Source organism: Canis lupus, chromosome 1, assembly GCF_003254725.2.
Source record: "Canis lupus dingo isolate Sandy chromosome 1, ASM325472v2, whole genome shotgun sequence".
In the NCBI taxonomy this organism is placed as follows: Eukaryota; Metazoa; Chordata; class Mammalia; order Carnivora; family Canidae; genus Canis; species Canis lupus.
Window position 1 is genome coordinate 118581717 of NC_064243.1, and position 16187 is coordinate 118597903.

The following is a 16187-nucleotide window of genomic DNA, read 5'->3' on the forward strand; positions in this document are numbered from 1 at the left end:
GACCGCGTCCTGGCCTCAGGAGCCTGAGTGGGAGGGGGGGTCGCCGGCCCTGAACGGGGGCCCCCAGGTCCTCGGCTCCCCTCTCACCCAGGCCGCTCCCAGCCCGGGCCACCCTGCGGCGGGACCTGCAGGCGCCTGGCCCAGGCCGTCCTGGGGAGGGAGAAAGAGCCGCCAGAGCCTGGAGAAGGTGTAGACCAACACGAGGTGTAGACACCGCTACTCTGGAAACCATGTGCTTTATTTGGAACCTCATTCCAAGGGAACCTCCCCACCCCCCGGGGTCATAGAAAAGCTGCAAACCATGTGGTTTGGTTCAAGGCAATGGCTAAGGGACCGCAGGAGGTCCCTGACCGCTGGGGCCCTCGGCTTCCGGGCCTCAGAATCCCCTGGTCGTCCTGACTCTTAGCCGAGCCGGGTCTACGCGGCCGGGACTCCTGCGGTCCTGCTCGACCCGCGGCGGCCTCCTCAGCTGAAGAGTGAGGAAGTGGGGATGGGGCAAAGGCCAGGGGCCCCCTTCAGGGCCAGGCCTCCCCTCCCGCCGAGGGCCCGCGGCACCGAGCAGTCGCGGCGCACGTGCCCGGACCCATCGCGGCGCTCAGGCGAGGGACCAGGGACGGCCCCGCGCCTCAGTACAGGTCCGCGAAGGGCTTGGAGTAGTTGAACATCAGGTAGTCCATGTAGTAGAAGTCGTAGGTGCGCTGGCGCTGCAGGGCCGAGAGCTGCGTGAAGTAGCGGCGCGCGATCTGCGCCGTGGTCCGGGCCTCCTGCGAGTGCCGGTCCTTGAACCGGGGGAAGGTCAGGTTCCGCGGCGCCCGGATGAGGCTCAGGAAGAAGTTGGCGTCGTCCTCCATGCTCTCAAACTTGCCCACGAAGTCGTAGTCGATGAGGCAGGGGCTGCAGAGGCGGCCGACGTGGTCCCAGTGGATGTCCATGCCCACGGGCCGGTGCACGTCCAGCAGGTACTGGACGAACTCCGGGAAGCGCACGCCCGAGCCCGTCCGCAGGGCCTCCCGGGAGGCGTTGGCCCGGTACCGGGCCAGGATGGCCTTGCCGAACACCGGGTGGTAGTAGCTGTTGGGATGCTCGAACTTGTCGCGGAAGGCGGACACCAGCCTCTCGAAGGGCTCGCGCACGAAGAGCATCTTGGTGTAGGTGCTGAGGCGGTGCAGGATGCCCTGGCGGTCGAAGGTGTCCAGCCGCTTGAGGGCGCTGCCGTAGTGCACGGTGTTGTGCTGGATGTCGGCGGTGGAGGAGGCCAGGCCCGCCAGCACCATGAGCACCCGCTTCCAGTTGGAGCAGCCCGCCTTGGGCACCTCGCAGTACAGCACGCGGTGGCGGTCCTCCACGAAGATGCGGGACACGTGGCGGGGCGTGACGGCCCTGCGGCTGCTGCTGGCCCGGTACTTGGCGCAGGCCTCCCGCATCACCCGCTTGCGCTCCTGCTGGCTCTGCTGCAGGCTGAGCCCGGGGCCGCCCGGCGCCCAGGGTGCCGACTGCGCAAGGGCGCCGGAGGAGGAGCCGTTGGCCGGGACGGCGGCGGCGGCTGGCATTTTCTTGATCAGCAGCCGCCGGCGGCGCTGCCGGGGCCGGAGCCGGGCCCCCGTGTTTAGGGGGGCTTGAGGCCGGCCAGGCCCCAGCAGGCTGAAGCCCCTCGGGGCCTGGCTGGACAAGTCTCGGGGGACCTTCTCTGTAGGCGCCTTCAGGTCACCAGCCTGGGAGCTGGCAGGCGGGAGGTCCTGGGGCAGGAAGAGAAGTGGTTATCAGGGTGCACGGGGCACTGGGGGTCACACGGGTCAGGCCCTCGCTATGGCCGGGGTCCCCGCCCCCTCCGTGGCCTGTGAGGGGAGACACCAGCCGATCCGGAGGACGTGACCCCTCTGGTCGGAGTCCCCGAAAGGCCCCGCCCCTAGCTGGCCAGGGTCTCCCGGCCAGAGGTGCAAGTGTCTTTCCAGCCACGAGATGGCGCAGGCCCCCCAGGAAGCCCTGCCTGGCTTGGGGTGCGGGCAGGGATGGGGGGGCTGGCGGCCTAAGGAGGCTGGCGCGGATTTACTGCCTCTATTAGCACAAGTCCAAAGCCACCAGCTAACAGGAAGGGGAAATTCATGGGTCCAAAGCCCTGGGCTTTGTTCCCAAGGCTCCTGGGAAGGACCGCGCACATTTTTCTTCCCATGAATAGATTCAACACGAGCTCCGGATTTTCTTCCCTGCCCTCCCCATCCGTCCCCAGGCTGCTGGTGCTGAGATTTATCGGACTCTCGGAACTCACGTTGTAGGGCTGCTGCGGCCGGATGCTGAACTTTATTCCTGAAAAGCAGAGAGGACAGTATTAGCAGCGAAGGACCACAGTGGCTCCCAAAGACCTGCTCACGTGCTCTTGGGGGTTGGGCACACCCCCCCCCCCCGCCCCCAGGGCTGGAGGCCACTTGGGGTGGAAAAGGCAGGTCCGGGTGGGAAAGGCTCAGTGTGAGAGCCCCTCCACGCTCCTACCCATACGGAAAATGGGGATGCAGCAAGATGTGGGCCCACTGGCTCCCAGTCGGTGATGACATTTGCAGGGTCTCACCTCCCGACGTGACCTGGAAGGTCTCCAGAGGTGCCTACCTGCTCAGTGGAACAGCCGGGAACCACGGAGCGCCACCCCGTCACCCCCGCACAACCTCACTGTCATTAAGGCATGGGGAAAGGACCCTCAGAAAGTCCTATCCATCCTCTCTCTATGCCCCCTTGGCCCTTGCTCTAGTCGACGTGGGCTTTCTGTACTTGGAATACGACACACTCACATCCACCCCCTTGCACACACAGGCAGGGGAGTGGAACACACTCCTTCCCTCGGACTGGGCACTCCCCTAACCTAGGCATCTGCTTTGGGATTTTGGCCGACTCAGCTGGCGCTGGGACTCGGGCATGAGCTGGCCACATCCTGCTCTCCTGCAAAGGGCTGAGCAGAGCCCAGGCACAGAGTGATTGTGCAGCAAGCACCTGTCACTGGAGGGCCATGGAGACAGATCAGTGCACTGCTGACCACACTCCACAATGTCCCCCCTTCCCACCGAGGGGGCCCGTTAGCTAGGCTGGGACTGAAGTCACCCAGGACAATAAGCCCTGGGGAAGTGAGCCTTTGGCCAGAGGGGAGGGTTCTGCTTCATCATCCGGTTTGTTTTGCGGGAGGCCCTAGAAAAGCACAAGGATTTCCTTTGGGGAACCTATTTAGGAGTCTTGGCCTCCTTCCCCCATCCCTGCCTGGCCATTGAGGCACCAGGGGCCCTTCCAGCTTTGCACCATGTCAGTGGCTGTTTGTATTCTGAGACTTTGTCAAAAGCCACAGTCACAATCTAGAACCAGCCAACCTTTACAGAAAAGAAGGCTTGAACTTCCGGTTGGCACGATGGGGGCACACCTGACCGAGTTCTGGCTGCTTCTGGGCTGTGTGAGAGAGATGTTCTGGGGGCCCAGCACATCCCCTGCTGTCTCCGTGTCCTTGGCACAGGTCCAGCGGCTGGAACCCAGCTGGTGAGAGGACATCCAGTCCCTGACCCAGGGACTCTGCCAATTTTTCCATGAGGCCCGGTTTTGTAGGCTCAGCCGTTGCTAAGACCCTGGGCCTATACATCCCCTTCATCTACCAGCTAGTGAGGAGGTGGGGACGCGAGGTCCCCCTGGGAGGGAAAGCCTGCATTCCCTGAGCCTACTGGGAACTTCTTCGAGTTCCAAAGGTGAAACAAAGGTGGAACTTGGGCAGGGTGCATCTTTCCTCTGTTGCAATACTTGGATCCCTTTGGGCTGGGAACAGGGGTGTGCCCTTCCCTGGGCAGAGGACAGAGTGTCCGTATCTTCCTGGGCGTTCCAAAGCTTACGGCAATTTGTGTGTACATGTGCAGGAGCTCTGAAACAGGGCTTCCAGACTCTTCCATGAAGGCTGAGGGGAAGCTCCGTGCAGGACTGGCTGCACTCCTCGGGGTATGGGGTGCAAGCAGTGGGTATTTGACCCTGAGACAGGAGGCCTTTAGAACTGAGTCCCTCACTGGAGTCACTCAGCTCAGAGCCTCCTTCCCTCGTGCCGGCCACCCCCTTGCTTGGCCTCATCCCAGCATGAGCTTCTTGAGCCGATTTCTTTCTGGCACGGGAGGGTTTCCTCCTGCAGCCTAGCGATCACAGATCCCTTCAGCAGAAGGGACCCGCGGCACACTCAGCTTTCCTCCACGCTGCTGGGTTTCCTTAATTATTTTCTTCTGGTGATGGCAGCTGGCTCTGCTAAATCACCTCTCCTCCTCAGAGTCTCAGATACAGGAATTTACTCCGCTTGTCAATCCTGTCAACTTGTCAAGGTACGGTGGCGCTTATTTATATTCCTTTTCGGGAGCAAATGAGTCATGCCAGATTTGGCCAGGAGTGGGACTCCGGAGCCGCTCACAAAAGGCATCCTGCCAGCCGGTGGAGCTGGATGAGGATGTGCTTATGGAGATGTCAGGGCCTCCCGCTGTGGCCTCCCGCTGGCACTGTCCTCGCAGCCTGGAGGGCCTGGTGGGCTGTGGGGCCTGTCCCGGGCTTTCCAGGTTGGCCCACTTGAAGGCTGGAGGGAACATCCTTGCTGGACAGACTGTGGGGCTGGGGGTGTCCCTGACCTCTTGGCCACTTTTATCCAATAAATTTAGCCAACGTGGCCACTGTTGCCCCCTTGGAAAAGAAAATTGCCTTGTGGGAAACCCAACAACAGATCTTAGCTAGACCCTGAATTTGCCACAAGCTGTATCTTATCGACTTTTAAACTTACTGTAGCTCATCTGGCAAAGGCTGACCCTATCCCATGTGCCATTTTGGAATAAGGACGGAAACTTAAGGGAGGAAACATAACAGGCTCTTCCCCTTTCCGGGGGGCCCCCCGTCCCTACTTTTTCTGCAGAGGAAGCTACTCTTCCCTGCACGGCTTGGATAAAAGCCAAAGCAAAGACCACCCCTGGCTCGGAGCCCATGAAGGTCAGCAGCCTTGGGCGCCTTGAGGGTGGGGGCTGCGTTCAGCACTCTGGACAGCTCCGGGGGGCGACCCGGGAAGGGCACCTAATAGCCCTGCTGCTGCGACACCCGTGGAGAACCCACCAGAACCGGTGCCATGGGGTGGTGGGGAGGACTCAGCTTCAATATAACCACCAGCAGCCCCTTCCCAGCCCTCGAATGAATGCGCAATCCAGGCAGAAACGGTGGGCTTGCTGAGCAACCTAAGCCACCCACCACCCCTAGCCTCCTGTCCCATCCAATGTCACCGACGCCACCACACGCCTCCGCTGTCTCCCTCACAGCCCCCCACCACCACCCCCAACCCTGCGACAGGGGAATCCCAAGGCCGGTCATGTACATGCTCCATGTCAGCGTCTGAGCTACTTGTCTTCTCCTTTCAACATAATGTTAACAATCTGTGAGGGAGCTCCATCCCCTGCACGGTGGAAAAAAAACAAAAAACAAAAAAACAAACCAACCACTTTCTCTTTCTGGACAGATGACATTTGCAGAGCGGTGGAAACACATGCTGTATGATAAGAGTGAGCATTGGTGAGAATAAACAAGGCATGAGTTATTGGGACTGCCAAGTGGGCTCCACACTGTGAACTCTTCATTGGCTCAGGGTTTTCTTCAGCGTGTTTGACTGAAGAGCTTGCTGGGTTACCTGCCAAGGGGCGGCAAAGGCTGATGATGGTGTCTGTGGCCTGCCTGCCTTCCTTCCTCCTTCCTTCCTTCCTTCCTTCCTTCCTTCCTTCCTTCTCTCTCTTTTTTCATATAAAGATGGAAAATGGATGCATAACCTTTTTTTTTTTTTTAAAGATTCTTAATCTATCCATTGGAGAGAGAGAGAGAGAGAGAGCGCACAAGCAGGGGGGAAGGGGCAGCAGAGGGAGATACAGACTCCTTACTGAGTGGGGAGCCTGACATGGGGCTCGGTCCCAGGATCCAGGGACCATGACCCGAGCTGAAGGCAGACGTCCAGCTGACTGAGCCACCCAGGCACCCCTCTTTTCTTCTTTATTTATTCGAGAGCAAGTGAGCACGAGTGTGTGTCTGTGTGAGTGGGGAGAGAGGCAGAGGGAGAGAGAGAATCCCCAAGCCGACTCCACTGAGTGTGGAGCCTAACTTGGGGCTCGATCCCAGGACCCTGAGATCAGGACCTGAGCTGAAATCAAAAGTCGGATGCTCAACCGACTGAGCCACCCAGGCACCCCCTGCATGGCCAGTTTCTTATAATTATTAGGCTGCGCAGCCTGGCTCTGGGGCAGAGCTGTGGAGGCGGCTTCACAGGCTGTTGGGGACGGGGCTGCTGCTTACTTCTCTCCAAAGTCACTGCAGGGAGATCTGCTGGGTTCAATTCAAAAGCTCCAATCTCTGATGCCCAGGACCCACTGGGGGTCAGGCTGTGCAGACCAGCAATACCGACATGGGTCAAAACAGGACCCCAGTTCCTAGAAAGGGCTGGAAGTGTCACATGAGCCCTTGCTCGGACCATGTTTGGGGAGTGTGACTGCTAATCTGGCTTCTCAAACCCAAGCCCCAGGCCCTGATTGTGGGGAAAGGGTCCTGCCACTCTGAACACTGCGGCCTGGGGGCAGACAGGGCTGTCCCAAAGGGGCCAGCAGGGCCACAGGACACGGGCGTGAGTCCACAGTCCCTGCTCTGTGCAGTTTCAGCTTGTGGTCCTTGGGTCCTCAGACCTACACCCAACTGTGTTTCCTTGCCACCTTCTCCACGTCCTGGGTCTTCTGGTGGCTGAGCCTGTGTGGCCACAGCATCTGTGATGGCTACTCGCGTGCCCCTCAGGCTGGGAAGCTTCCAGGGGGTTCGGCTGGCCTGAGCCAGGGAAGACACTGGAAACGAGGCCCCCGCTGCATCTGGGTTTCCACCATGTGTGAGACACAGAGTCCAAGCTTTGGGCCCACCCAGATTCCCTGGCAGGTGCATCTGGTGGATGAGCAGCATTGCCTTGCTCTGCCCTTTCACGTCCTACTCGGAAAGAAGCAGCTCCTGCACCCAAGGTGTGTGTGCCAGGGTGCAGCCCGCACGGCTGGGTGGTGTCCGGGTCCTCACACGGTGGTGGTGAGCTGCAAGGTGTGAGGCAGGGATGCTGGTAGGACAAACTGCAGCCCGGTGGGTCAGGGGAGAAAGCCCTTAGGGAACAGCCAGGCCCCTCACTCCACAGGAAACTTGGAAGGGTTCTGAAGGAGGGGCTCAATTAGTCCTCCATGACTAGAATACATATGGGGGGGCATTTACTTAAAGGAATGGGCTCATGCAGTTGTAGAGGCTGGCAAGTCCGAAGCCTGCAGGAGGTCAGCAGGTTGGAGACGCAGGGAAGAGTCTGAGGGTGAACTCCTTCCTCCTTGGAGGACCAGTCTTTCCTCTTAAGGCCTTCAACTGATTGGATGAGGCCCACCCACATGGTGGTTAATCTGCTTCACTCGGAGTCTACTGACTTAAATATTAACCCCATCGAAAAAAACACACCTTCACGGTAACATCGGGACTAGTGTTTGACCAAACATCTGGGCACTATAACTCCGTCGAGTCGACACAGAATCAACCATCACAAGGGGTACACTGGTTTTTTGAGGCTCGCAGTAACAAAGTACCACAAGGCTGGTATTTTAAGCCATTAAAATAACATTCATCCTCTCACAGTTCTGGAGGCTATGCCTGAAATGAAAGTGTCAGCAGGGCCGTGTTCCCTCCGCAGACTCTTCTAGCTTCTGGCAGCCCCAGATGTTCCCTGGCTGGTGGCCACTGAAGTCTAGCCTCTGTTCCCACCCGCACGCGGCTGTCTTCCCTTCCCTTGTGTGCCTGTCCCTTTTCTTCTTCTTCCAAGGACATCATTTTGAATTAGGACCCACCCTAACGAGCTCATCCGAATCTGAAGACATCTGCAAAGACTCTATAACGTCACCCAGGAGTTGGGACTTCAACATAATTGAAAGGGACACAATTCAACCCATAACATGGGGGTGTGACTTCGGAGGGCTTTAAGGGCACTGTGGGGGAGGGCCAGGAACAGCCCGGAGGAGGTAAGAAAATACTTCCCCAGCTAGGCTGGGTGATCCGATCAGTGGTGAAGGACTGTGTAAACTCTCCATGTTCTTGGGCAGGGACCATGTCTCCTCTGTGTGTGTCAATCTGGCAACACGCCTGGCACACAGCAGGAGCTCAATAAATGTTCTTGAAAAGGCTGACGCTGGCTGGATGGAGAGCCACCCCTGGAGGTGAGGATGGGTTTGGAATTCTGCCAGCAGGAGTGGCCCAGGGTTCCGGCTGGAGCCCGCCAGCCCCTGGAGGAGCTGCTCCCCTCAGCCCGGCAGCCTGGGAAAGGTCTGGGAGTCTGGACAGCGGCTGCCAGCATGTGGCAAGATGCAGACAGGAGCTGCCCAGGCTGAGGGGTCTGTGCACCCCCACCCAGGCAGTGTGGTCAGATCTACAATGCACCCAACTGGCTGCCTCCCATTGCCACCCGTGGGGCACTGGGGGGCACGGGGACAGGGCCTGTGGCCTGCGGGCGGCCACACCTCTTCTGGCTTTTCTCCCACAGCTCGGACTCTGCCCTTTGGAGCGGCATCCCCCCCCCATCGGCCTCGATGCCTCATTGTGAGCTGCTCCCTTCCTCTGGGCAGGTTGTTAATTTATGCAGATGAGATGCAAAACTGAAGTTTAAACACACTCAGCAATTAGCGGGCAGCCTGGACTCGAGGCACAGAATTCAGATGCAAGGAGCCTCACCGAAGGGTCTTAAATTCTCACTTGTGATCACAGGAAAATCCAACTCATTAAATTCTCTGCTCGGCCTCCGTGCTTGGCCAGGAGACCAGCCTCAGCCACAGCCATGCCCACCTCTGCTGGCCCGGGCCCAGGGCAGGAAGACGGGGCTCCCAGAGGCTCTGTGGTTGGAGTGCGGGCCCGGGGCAGGGGCAGGAGGCCCTGGGCAGGGGCAGGAGGCCCAGGGCAGGGGCAGGAGGCCCTGAGCAGAGGCAGGAGGCCCTGGGCAGAGGCAGGAGGTCCGGGGCAGGGGCAGGAGGCCCGGGGCAGGGGCAGGAGGCCCAGGGCAGGGGCAGGAGGCCCTGGGCAGAGGCAGGAGGTCCGGGGCAGGGGCAGGAGGCCCGGGGCAGGGGCAGGAGGCCCTGGGCAGAGGCAGGAGGCCCGGGGCAGAGGCAGGAGGCCCGGGACAGTGGCAGGAGGTCCGGGACAGTGGCAGGAGGCCCGGGGGCAGTGGCAGGAGGCCCTGGGCAGAGGCAGGAGGCCCGGGGCAGAGGCAGGAGGCCCGGGGCAGAGGCAGGAGGCCCGGGACAGTGGCAGGAGGCCCGGGGCAGTGGCAGGAGGCCCGGGGCAGAGGCAGGAGGCCCGGGGCAGTGGCAGGAGGCCCTGGGCAGAGGCAGGAGGCCCGGGGGCAGTGGCAGGAGGCCCTGGGCAGAGGCAGGAGGTCCGGGGCAGAGGCAGGAGGCCCGGGGCAGAGGCAGGAGGCCCTGGGCAGAGGCAGGAGGCCCGGGGCAGTGGCAGGAGGCCCGGGGCAGAGGCAGGAGGCCCGGGGCAGAGGCAGAAGGCCCTGAGCAGAGGCAGGAGGCCCTGGGCAGAGGCAGGAGGCCCGGGGCAGAGGCAGGAGGCCGCCGGGGGTGCTCCTGGGCAGGGCAGTGGGCACCTCCACAGGCCCCTCTCCTCCTGCCTCAGCCTCTGTGGGTGGGCTTCTCCCAGTTGCTTCAAGACACAGTAACCCCTGACCCTTGGCTTCCCCTCCCTTCGCCTGGAGACTCAGCTCTGAGTAGCAGCTTGTACCAAGGGGTCCTATATTCTAAAAGAAACGAGAGCAAGAGCACAGCTGTGTGACCTTGGACAAACCCCTTGGCTTCAGTGAACCTTCGTTCCCTCATCTGTAAGATGGGATAAAAAAACACCATTTCCCTAAACGTGCAAATGCAACATACACGGTGCTTGGCACAGAGAGCGCCCGTGGGAGGGAAGCTGCCGCTTCCCGGGGTCCCTATCTCCGGTCCCCTCGGCCCTCGGTAGCGGCTGAGCTTCTCTGAGCCCGGCTCCTGCGCAGCGGGGACTCTGGGACCCGCCTGCCGAGGACGGAAGCGCGAATCTTCCCGACTCGGGCTGATGGGCACCTGACGGCTCCGACCACTGCTTGTTTTGTTTAGCGATTCCACTCCCCGGCCTCCGTGATTAGGATCCAGGATTCAACCGGGTAGTTCCCCGTCAGCCCAGCCGTGGCTGCGAATTCCCCTGCAGCCGTCAGCGTGGGGCCTCGGCACTGCCTGTCAGTCAGCCAGCCGGCGAGCCGGTCTGCAAGCCCAACAGCTGTCCTGCTGCTCCACAGCCACCCGTCTGCCCATCCTCCGGGGTGCGATGTCCCTGAGCGCTCCCCCCACCAGCTCGTACGCCTGCCTGCCCACAGGGAGGGGTCCCCAGCTCCTGCTCCAAAGCCCTCCTCTGTCAGAGCTGGGGGGTGATTCCTGCCACGATCGGGGGTTTGCACAGCTCCCCCCAATGGGTGCCGTGCACTGCACTGGACCCCCGCATGTGCGTGTCACACGGAACCGATGTGCATACCGAGGGTTGCATCATGCCATCTGCGCATGCATCCCGGGGCGTGCTGCGTGGGCAGCATGCGTGTTCACGTCTGTACACAGTCGCTGAGCGTACATGGCACATGTGGGGGACGTGCCTCTCCTCCCTTCATGTGTTATTTCAACACACGAGCCTGGAGGGATTAGCAGGAGCTCCTGGAAGCTGCTGCAGAGGAGAAGGAACCAAGCCCATGACACTCGCTGGCAAGGCCGCGGGGCCCCCTGGTGGCCGTCCCTGCCTCCCCTGCGGTGTGTTGGCGAGATCAGGTGACCGAGCAGTCACGCTGGCCAGCACCCTCTGTCCACTCGCTCCACGCCAACTGAGCACCTGTATGTGCCAGGAAGTGTCTCACACACTGGTGACAGTGTCTTGGCCACCAATGGGACAGTCATGGCCCTGCCCTCCTGGGGCTTACAGTCTAGCAAGGAAACGAGGCACTGCACAGCAATGCCACATGCAGTGGCAGCAATGGGGTGAGCAGCAGGCGGCGGGGGGCAGGGGATGTCAGCAAGTCCAGGGCATCGGGGGACGCCTCCCTAAGGTAGTGACAGCTAATTGGCATCTGGGTGTAATGAGAGCTTTCCTGGTAGAAATGGGCCTTACGGGTGAAGGGACATGGACACTGAAGGGACATGGAAACTGAAGGGACACGGAACCTGAAGGGACACAGAGACTGAAGGGTGTCAAGAAATGGCAGGCCTGGGGCACCTGGGTGGCTCAGTGGTTGAGCGTCTGCCTTTGGCTCAGGGTGCGATCCTGGGGTCCTGGGATCGAGTCCTGTATCTGGCTCCCCGCAGGGACCCTGCTTCTCCCTCTGCCTGTGTCTCTGTCTCTCATGAATAAACAAAATCTTTTAAAAGAAGAAAAAGGGCAGCCCCGGTGGCCCAGCGGTTTAGCGCCACCTTCAGCCGGGGGTGTGGTCCTGGAGACCCGGGATCGAGTCCCGCATTGGGCTCCCTGCATGGAGCCTGCTTCTCCCTCTGTCTGTGTCTCTGCCTCTCTCTTTCTCTCTGTGTCTGTCGTGAATAAATAAATAAATTCTTTAAAAAATAAAAAATAAAAAAATAAAAGAAGAAAAAAGAAGGAAATGGTAGGACTTTGTGGCTGGCAGGGGCAGCAAGCAAGGGCCCTCTGGTCCTGACACGGACACCTGATCTTATCTCTTAAGGCCCAAGGGAAGTCTACAAAGGCTTTAAGCTAGGAGCTATCTTGAATTTAAGGACCATTCTGACATGAAGAACTGAAGACAGAAGCAGAAAGGCTGGTGGGCTGGTGGTGTTGCCACTGTCTGGGGTGGAGACAGACGTCCAAGGCCTGGCTCCCCCCCGGTGGTGATGGTCGAGGGAGGAGGAAGACGTGAGGAAGACCTCAGGGAGCATAAGCAGGGCGGTGTGCTGGTGACGGTTCCCTGGACGGTGGGGAGGACCTGGTCTGTAGTGTTTGCTGCTTCCTGTGGTGTAAACACCTCCTCGGCAGATTTCAAGCCACTTAGGTGAAATGGGGCTGGGCCCTCGGGGACTGGCACAAGCCAGGGCCTGTAGGCCGCTGGGTCAGTACCACTTGGGGACTGCCCGGTCGCAGACTAAGGCACATTCTGGTTTCTGGAGCCGTTTCCTGAGAGGGGGAGCGGATCCTCATTGGGTTTGAGATGCCCGAGGGCCTCCGAGTGTAGAGGTCCAGAGGGCAGGGGCGATGCGCTGGGGCAGACGTGCGTGTGCAGGAGCGCAGGCCTGTGGCTGCCCAGGGCCCGCTGAGGGCGGAGAGCCGGCAGGGAGGACAGGGTCCAGGCCGCGGGCAGCCCATCCCCGGGGCCCCAGCAGCAGGCCCGGCCCGAGGCCAGAGCCCCCGGGAGCCCCGGCTCAGTGTCTGGGCTGGGGACCGGGTCAAGAGGGACTCCTCCCATTTGGCTGTCGGGAGTCTAATTTGGCTTAAGTATTGATGAATTCCTACTAGGGGTTTCCAAGAAATAAAAAGGAGCGCGTCACGCTGGAGCCTGAAACAGAGAGGGCTGCCTGTTTGCGGGGAAAGTGCCAGCAACATCAACTGGCCCGGCCCCGTGACAGGTGCTCCTTGGCTGGAACCCGGTGAGGCCATCGGAGGCCGCCGGCGGGGCAGCCTCATTACTGTGGTGGCCCAGGCACAAGATAATGATCGGCCCAGCTCTAGCTGGCTCCAGGATGTGTCGCTCCGGCTGTGGCGTCAATTACTGAGCTGGCCTGTGGCTGTCAGACCCGTCACAGCTGCTGCTTTAGATACCCCGAGAGCCACAGAAGTGAATCTATTCCAGCTGATGCTTCCCTGGAGCACCCCCTTCCCCAGCAGCCCTGAACCTGAGGCAAGAGCCGCTTGGTCCTCAGGGAGGCACTCCAGGCCCCCCACCGGCCCCCACCCAGGGGAGAGGGGGTCAGGATCCCAGAGGTGGGGCCTCAAGGGGGCTGAGGAGCCTGACCCCCTCCCCTGGGGGAGGTGGGGCTGCAAGGGGGCTGCCCAGGGGCTCGGGGATGGATGCTCCGGTTGGTTCTCGGAAGATGCCCCGGAGGCCGTGTACACGCAGTCAAAACTATCCACAGATTATACCCCGAGGGGCCCCGAGACTGGCCAGTGAGCCCTCGTCCCCGGCCGGTCCCCAGCAACGTGCACGGGCAGCTGCAGCTCCGGGCTCTCCTCCAGGCCACAGAGATCTCTGAATGGCGACTGCATTTCAGGGGTCATCCCGCGTGTCCCCGAGCAGCACAGAACCTCTGGCGATCACAGTTTGCAAGAGGAAGCCTGGAGCTGCTTGGAGCTGCTCGGAGCTGCTCGGAGCCCTCGGGGGTTGGGGGGCCCGGGCAGTCAATCCAGGTGATCCCTGCCACGGGTCTGGGTAGCTGCAGTCCACGTGGGAGACAGGAGGGGACGCCCAGGGCAAGGCCTGAACGTCAAGTCAGGTCCGGCCAAGGACTGGGCCACCAGCAGCTCAGGAAGCCTCTGGCCGGCTTCTCTCAGGGGCGAGGCCTGGACTGCGGCGTTAATCTCGGCCTTGGTGGGTGCTGACTGTGGGGACCCACCGTCCCTGGATATCTAGCCAACACCCACCTCCTCTCCCTTCTGGCTGGCCTGACCTTGGCTCTGTGCAGCCCGGCGCCTTGGGGGCCACACTGGGCTGGCTGTGGGCTGACCCCAGCAACCCCGGGCCATCCTGGGGAGCACACATCCTATCCTCTCACGGCCCCACCACAGCGTGCTGGCTGGGCTCCACACCGGGCATCACACGCTTCCGCAAAGACCCACAGATCCCTTGCCCCACCTCCCCCCGGCTCACAGAAGGTAACTGGTTCAGGGGCACTGACTGTGTGGCTGGGATATGAGGGGACAGACGGCAGAGAGGCCCTGCAGGCTGTATCTTCGAGGGTCCTTCTGGAGGCAAGTGGGGAACGGAGAGAAAGGTAAAGCCTAAAGAAGGGGCAAAATCAGGTGGGGTTCTTGCATCCTAGTGCAGGTGAGGGATGGGGGTGCCTGAGCTCAGGTAGTGCAGGGAGATGAGAAAGAGGGGGAGCGCTGTAGGGCTTGGGGAGTCGGGGTGTGAGGGGGAGGGCACAAAAACACCTGCCCCCCACCTGCTGTCAGAGGGAGTCCAGGGGGGACAGATAAGTAGAGGAGTTAGGCCACATGGACCCCGCGACACGAGGGGCTCCCAGCGAGGAGCTCCCAGCTGGAAAACAGTGCGGAGCGTGGGTAAAAACTGTCCGGCCACAAACCAGGCATCCCGGCCCCCCGACTTCCAACATCCTTGAAACGCGCAGTCAACATAACGCCGCATAACAACACCCTCATTAGCTCTGAGCACAGGAATATTAAGTAGAACCAAACCCTGGAAATGTCATCCCGGATTTTCACAATTGTCATGTGCGCTGAGAATTTGCCAAAGTCTTTAAGGCAATCCCTCAGCTGAGGCCCTCAGGCCCCTCCCCTCTCGGGCATTTTGGGGATGCCTCCCTAACTAGGAGAGGCACCATCTGCCGGGACCTGGGGAGCCCTGTCCTGAGCTCCCTGGACCTTCCCTTCAAGCTCAGCAGGTGTCTCCTGGAAATCGGATGCTCCGGTCTTGCACATAGAATACGGTCCCGTGTAACGGCTGCTCCACGGTGGCGGGGGTCTCTGTGCAAGGAGAGCTGAAGACAGTTCCGAGCTGCTCCCCTGCCTCCTTTGAAGTGCCACCAGCGGCAGCTCTCAGGGCGACGCAAGCCATCCCAGGCTGGGAGACGGCCCCACCCGCTGCGGGCTCTTCCTGCGGAATGAAGGCTCCCGTCCGTCCGGATTGCCCGGCGTGCGTTTGGGGCATGTCTTTGCAGTCGCACGGAGCCTATTCCAAGGGACAAAAGCAGCTGGGCTTGTGCCTTTGGCTTGCAGCGCCTGTGTGTGGTTGCAGATGAGGGGCTGCCCGTGGACGCGTGTGTTCGGGGCCGACCTCTCTAGAATGAATGATTCGCTGGCTGGGTGAGGGCCGCTCAGCCCACCGAGGCATCTTCTGCAGAATTAAACGTCATTCCTTCTAATGACTTGATTTATGTCTGGAGGTTTACAGCTGCAAACAAAATACCGTGATGATGGCAATAAATCACACCGGGGGAGCTTACCACGGCAACGAGCATGTTTTGTGTTTGTTAGGGAGGAGGTCACAGAGTGAGGGGTGCTGTGTAATGGCACAGGTGGGGCGGGGGGCATAGGACGCATGGGGGGTGTGGACGGGGCAGCAGGCTTTGAACGCCTGAGGCTTTTGTGAGACTTCATGGTTGGGAGACGGTGGGGAAGAGCTAGAAATGTACCGAAAGGGCACTCTCCTGGGTGCTGGGGGCAGCGCACGGGTGGGGGGACCCCCTGGGGGCGTCATTTCCAGCCTTCGGCCACTGTCTGCCCTGCCACACCCCTAACTGGGAGCGTGCGGTCAGGGCAAGGCATCCTCTCGAGGGTTACGCCTTTCCTCTGCGCTCAGGACAGCTTCTGGAACATGCCGAGGCCACCCTTCTCCAGTCTGCCGCCCCGTCTTGGGTGGGGAGAGGCCTGCCGGGCCGGGCGAGGGCAGTTCTGCAGCCCTGAGCTCCTCGGGAGAACGAGGGCCAACCTGGCCGCAGGCAGGTGCCCCCCGCTGCCTTCTCTCACTCCAACCCTCGCAGGGGGTGATCTCGCCTGCGCAGAGGCCTCCCGGGACGCTGGGGTCGATCTCAAGGTTCAGGAAGAAACTGGCAGCCCTGCTTCCCCGGGGCCCGCCCTCGGCTCACACGCTGTCACTCGGGCCCCCAACATCTGGCCCCGGCTGGCCCCGGGAGCAGGGCAGAGGCTGGAGATGGCGTGGGAAGACCCTCGGGGGACCACCACAGGGCAGCGGCACTGTCCCCCCCAAACCAGCTCAAGCTCCCATCTGGCCAGAAGTCCATGAGAGCAGGAGCCTCCTCATTGGTGAAATGCCCTGGGACACAGGATGGGAAGAGGTGGGACGGGTCAAGTTTCAGGGAAGGCCTATTCGTCCCCAGGGGGACACGGCTGCTCTCCGGGCCCACGTGCTGTCCCCGTCAGGCAGGGACGTGTTCACACAAGAGCCCACGGCCTAAAATGCCACA

The 16187-nt window shown here is 61.0% G+C and overlaps 1 protein-coding gene across 5 annotated transcripts in view; it reads right to left on the minus strand.

Annotated features, from left to right (window-relative positions):
- Nucleotides 1-217: 217 nt before the first annotated feature.
- The window catches only part of CHST8 (carbohydrate sulfotransferase 8), a 130132-nt gene continuing 114162 nt past the window's right edge, over nucleotides 218-16187 (minus strand). For all 5 annotated transcript variants that reach the window (XM_025425193.3, XM_025425194.3, XM_049095822.1 and 2 more), the window contains 2 exons: nucleotides 2267-2304; nucleotides 218-1736 (listed from right to left, as the gene is read on the minus strand). In XM_025425193.3, the coding sequence (XP_025280978.1) occupies nucleotides 627-1736; nucleotides 2267-2304 (1148 nt within the window). In that variant the 3' untranslated portion in view covers nucleotides 218-626. The remainder of the gene's footprint in view (nucleotides 1737-2266; nucleotides 2305-16187) is intronic.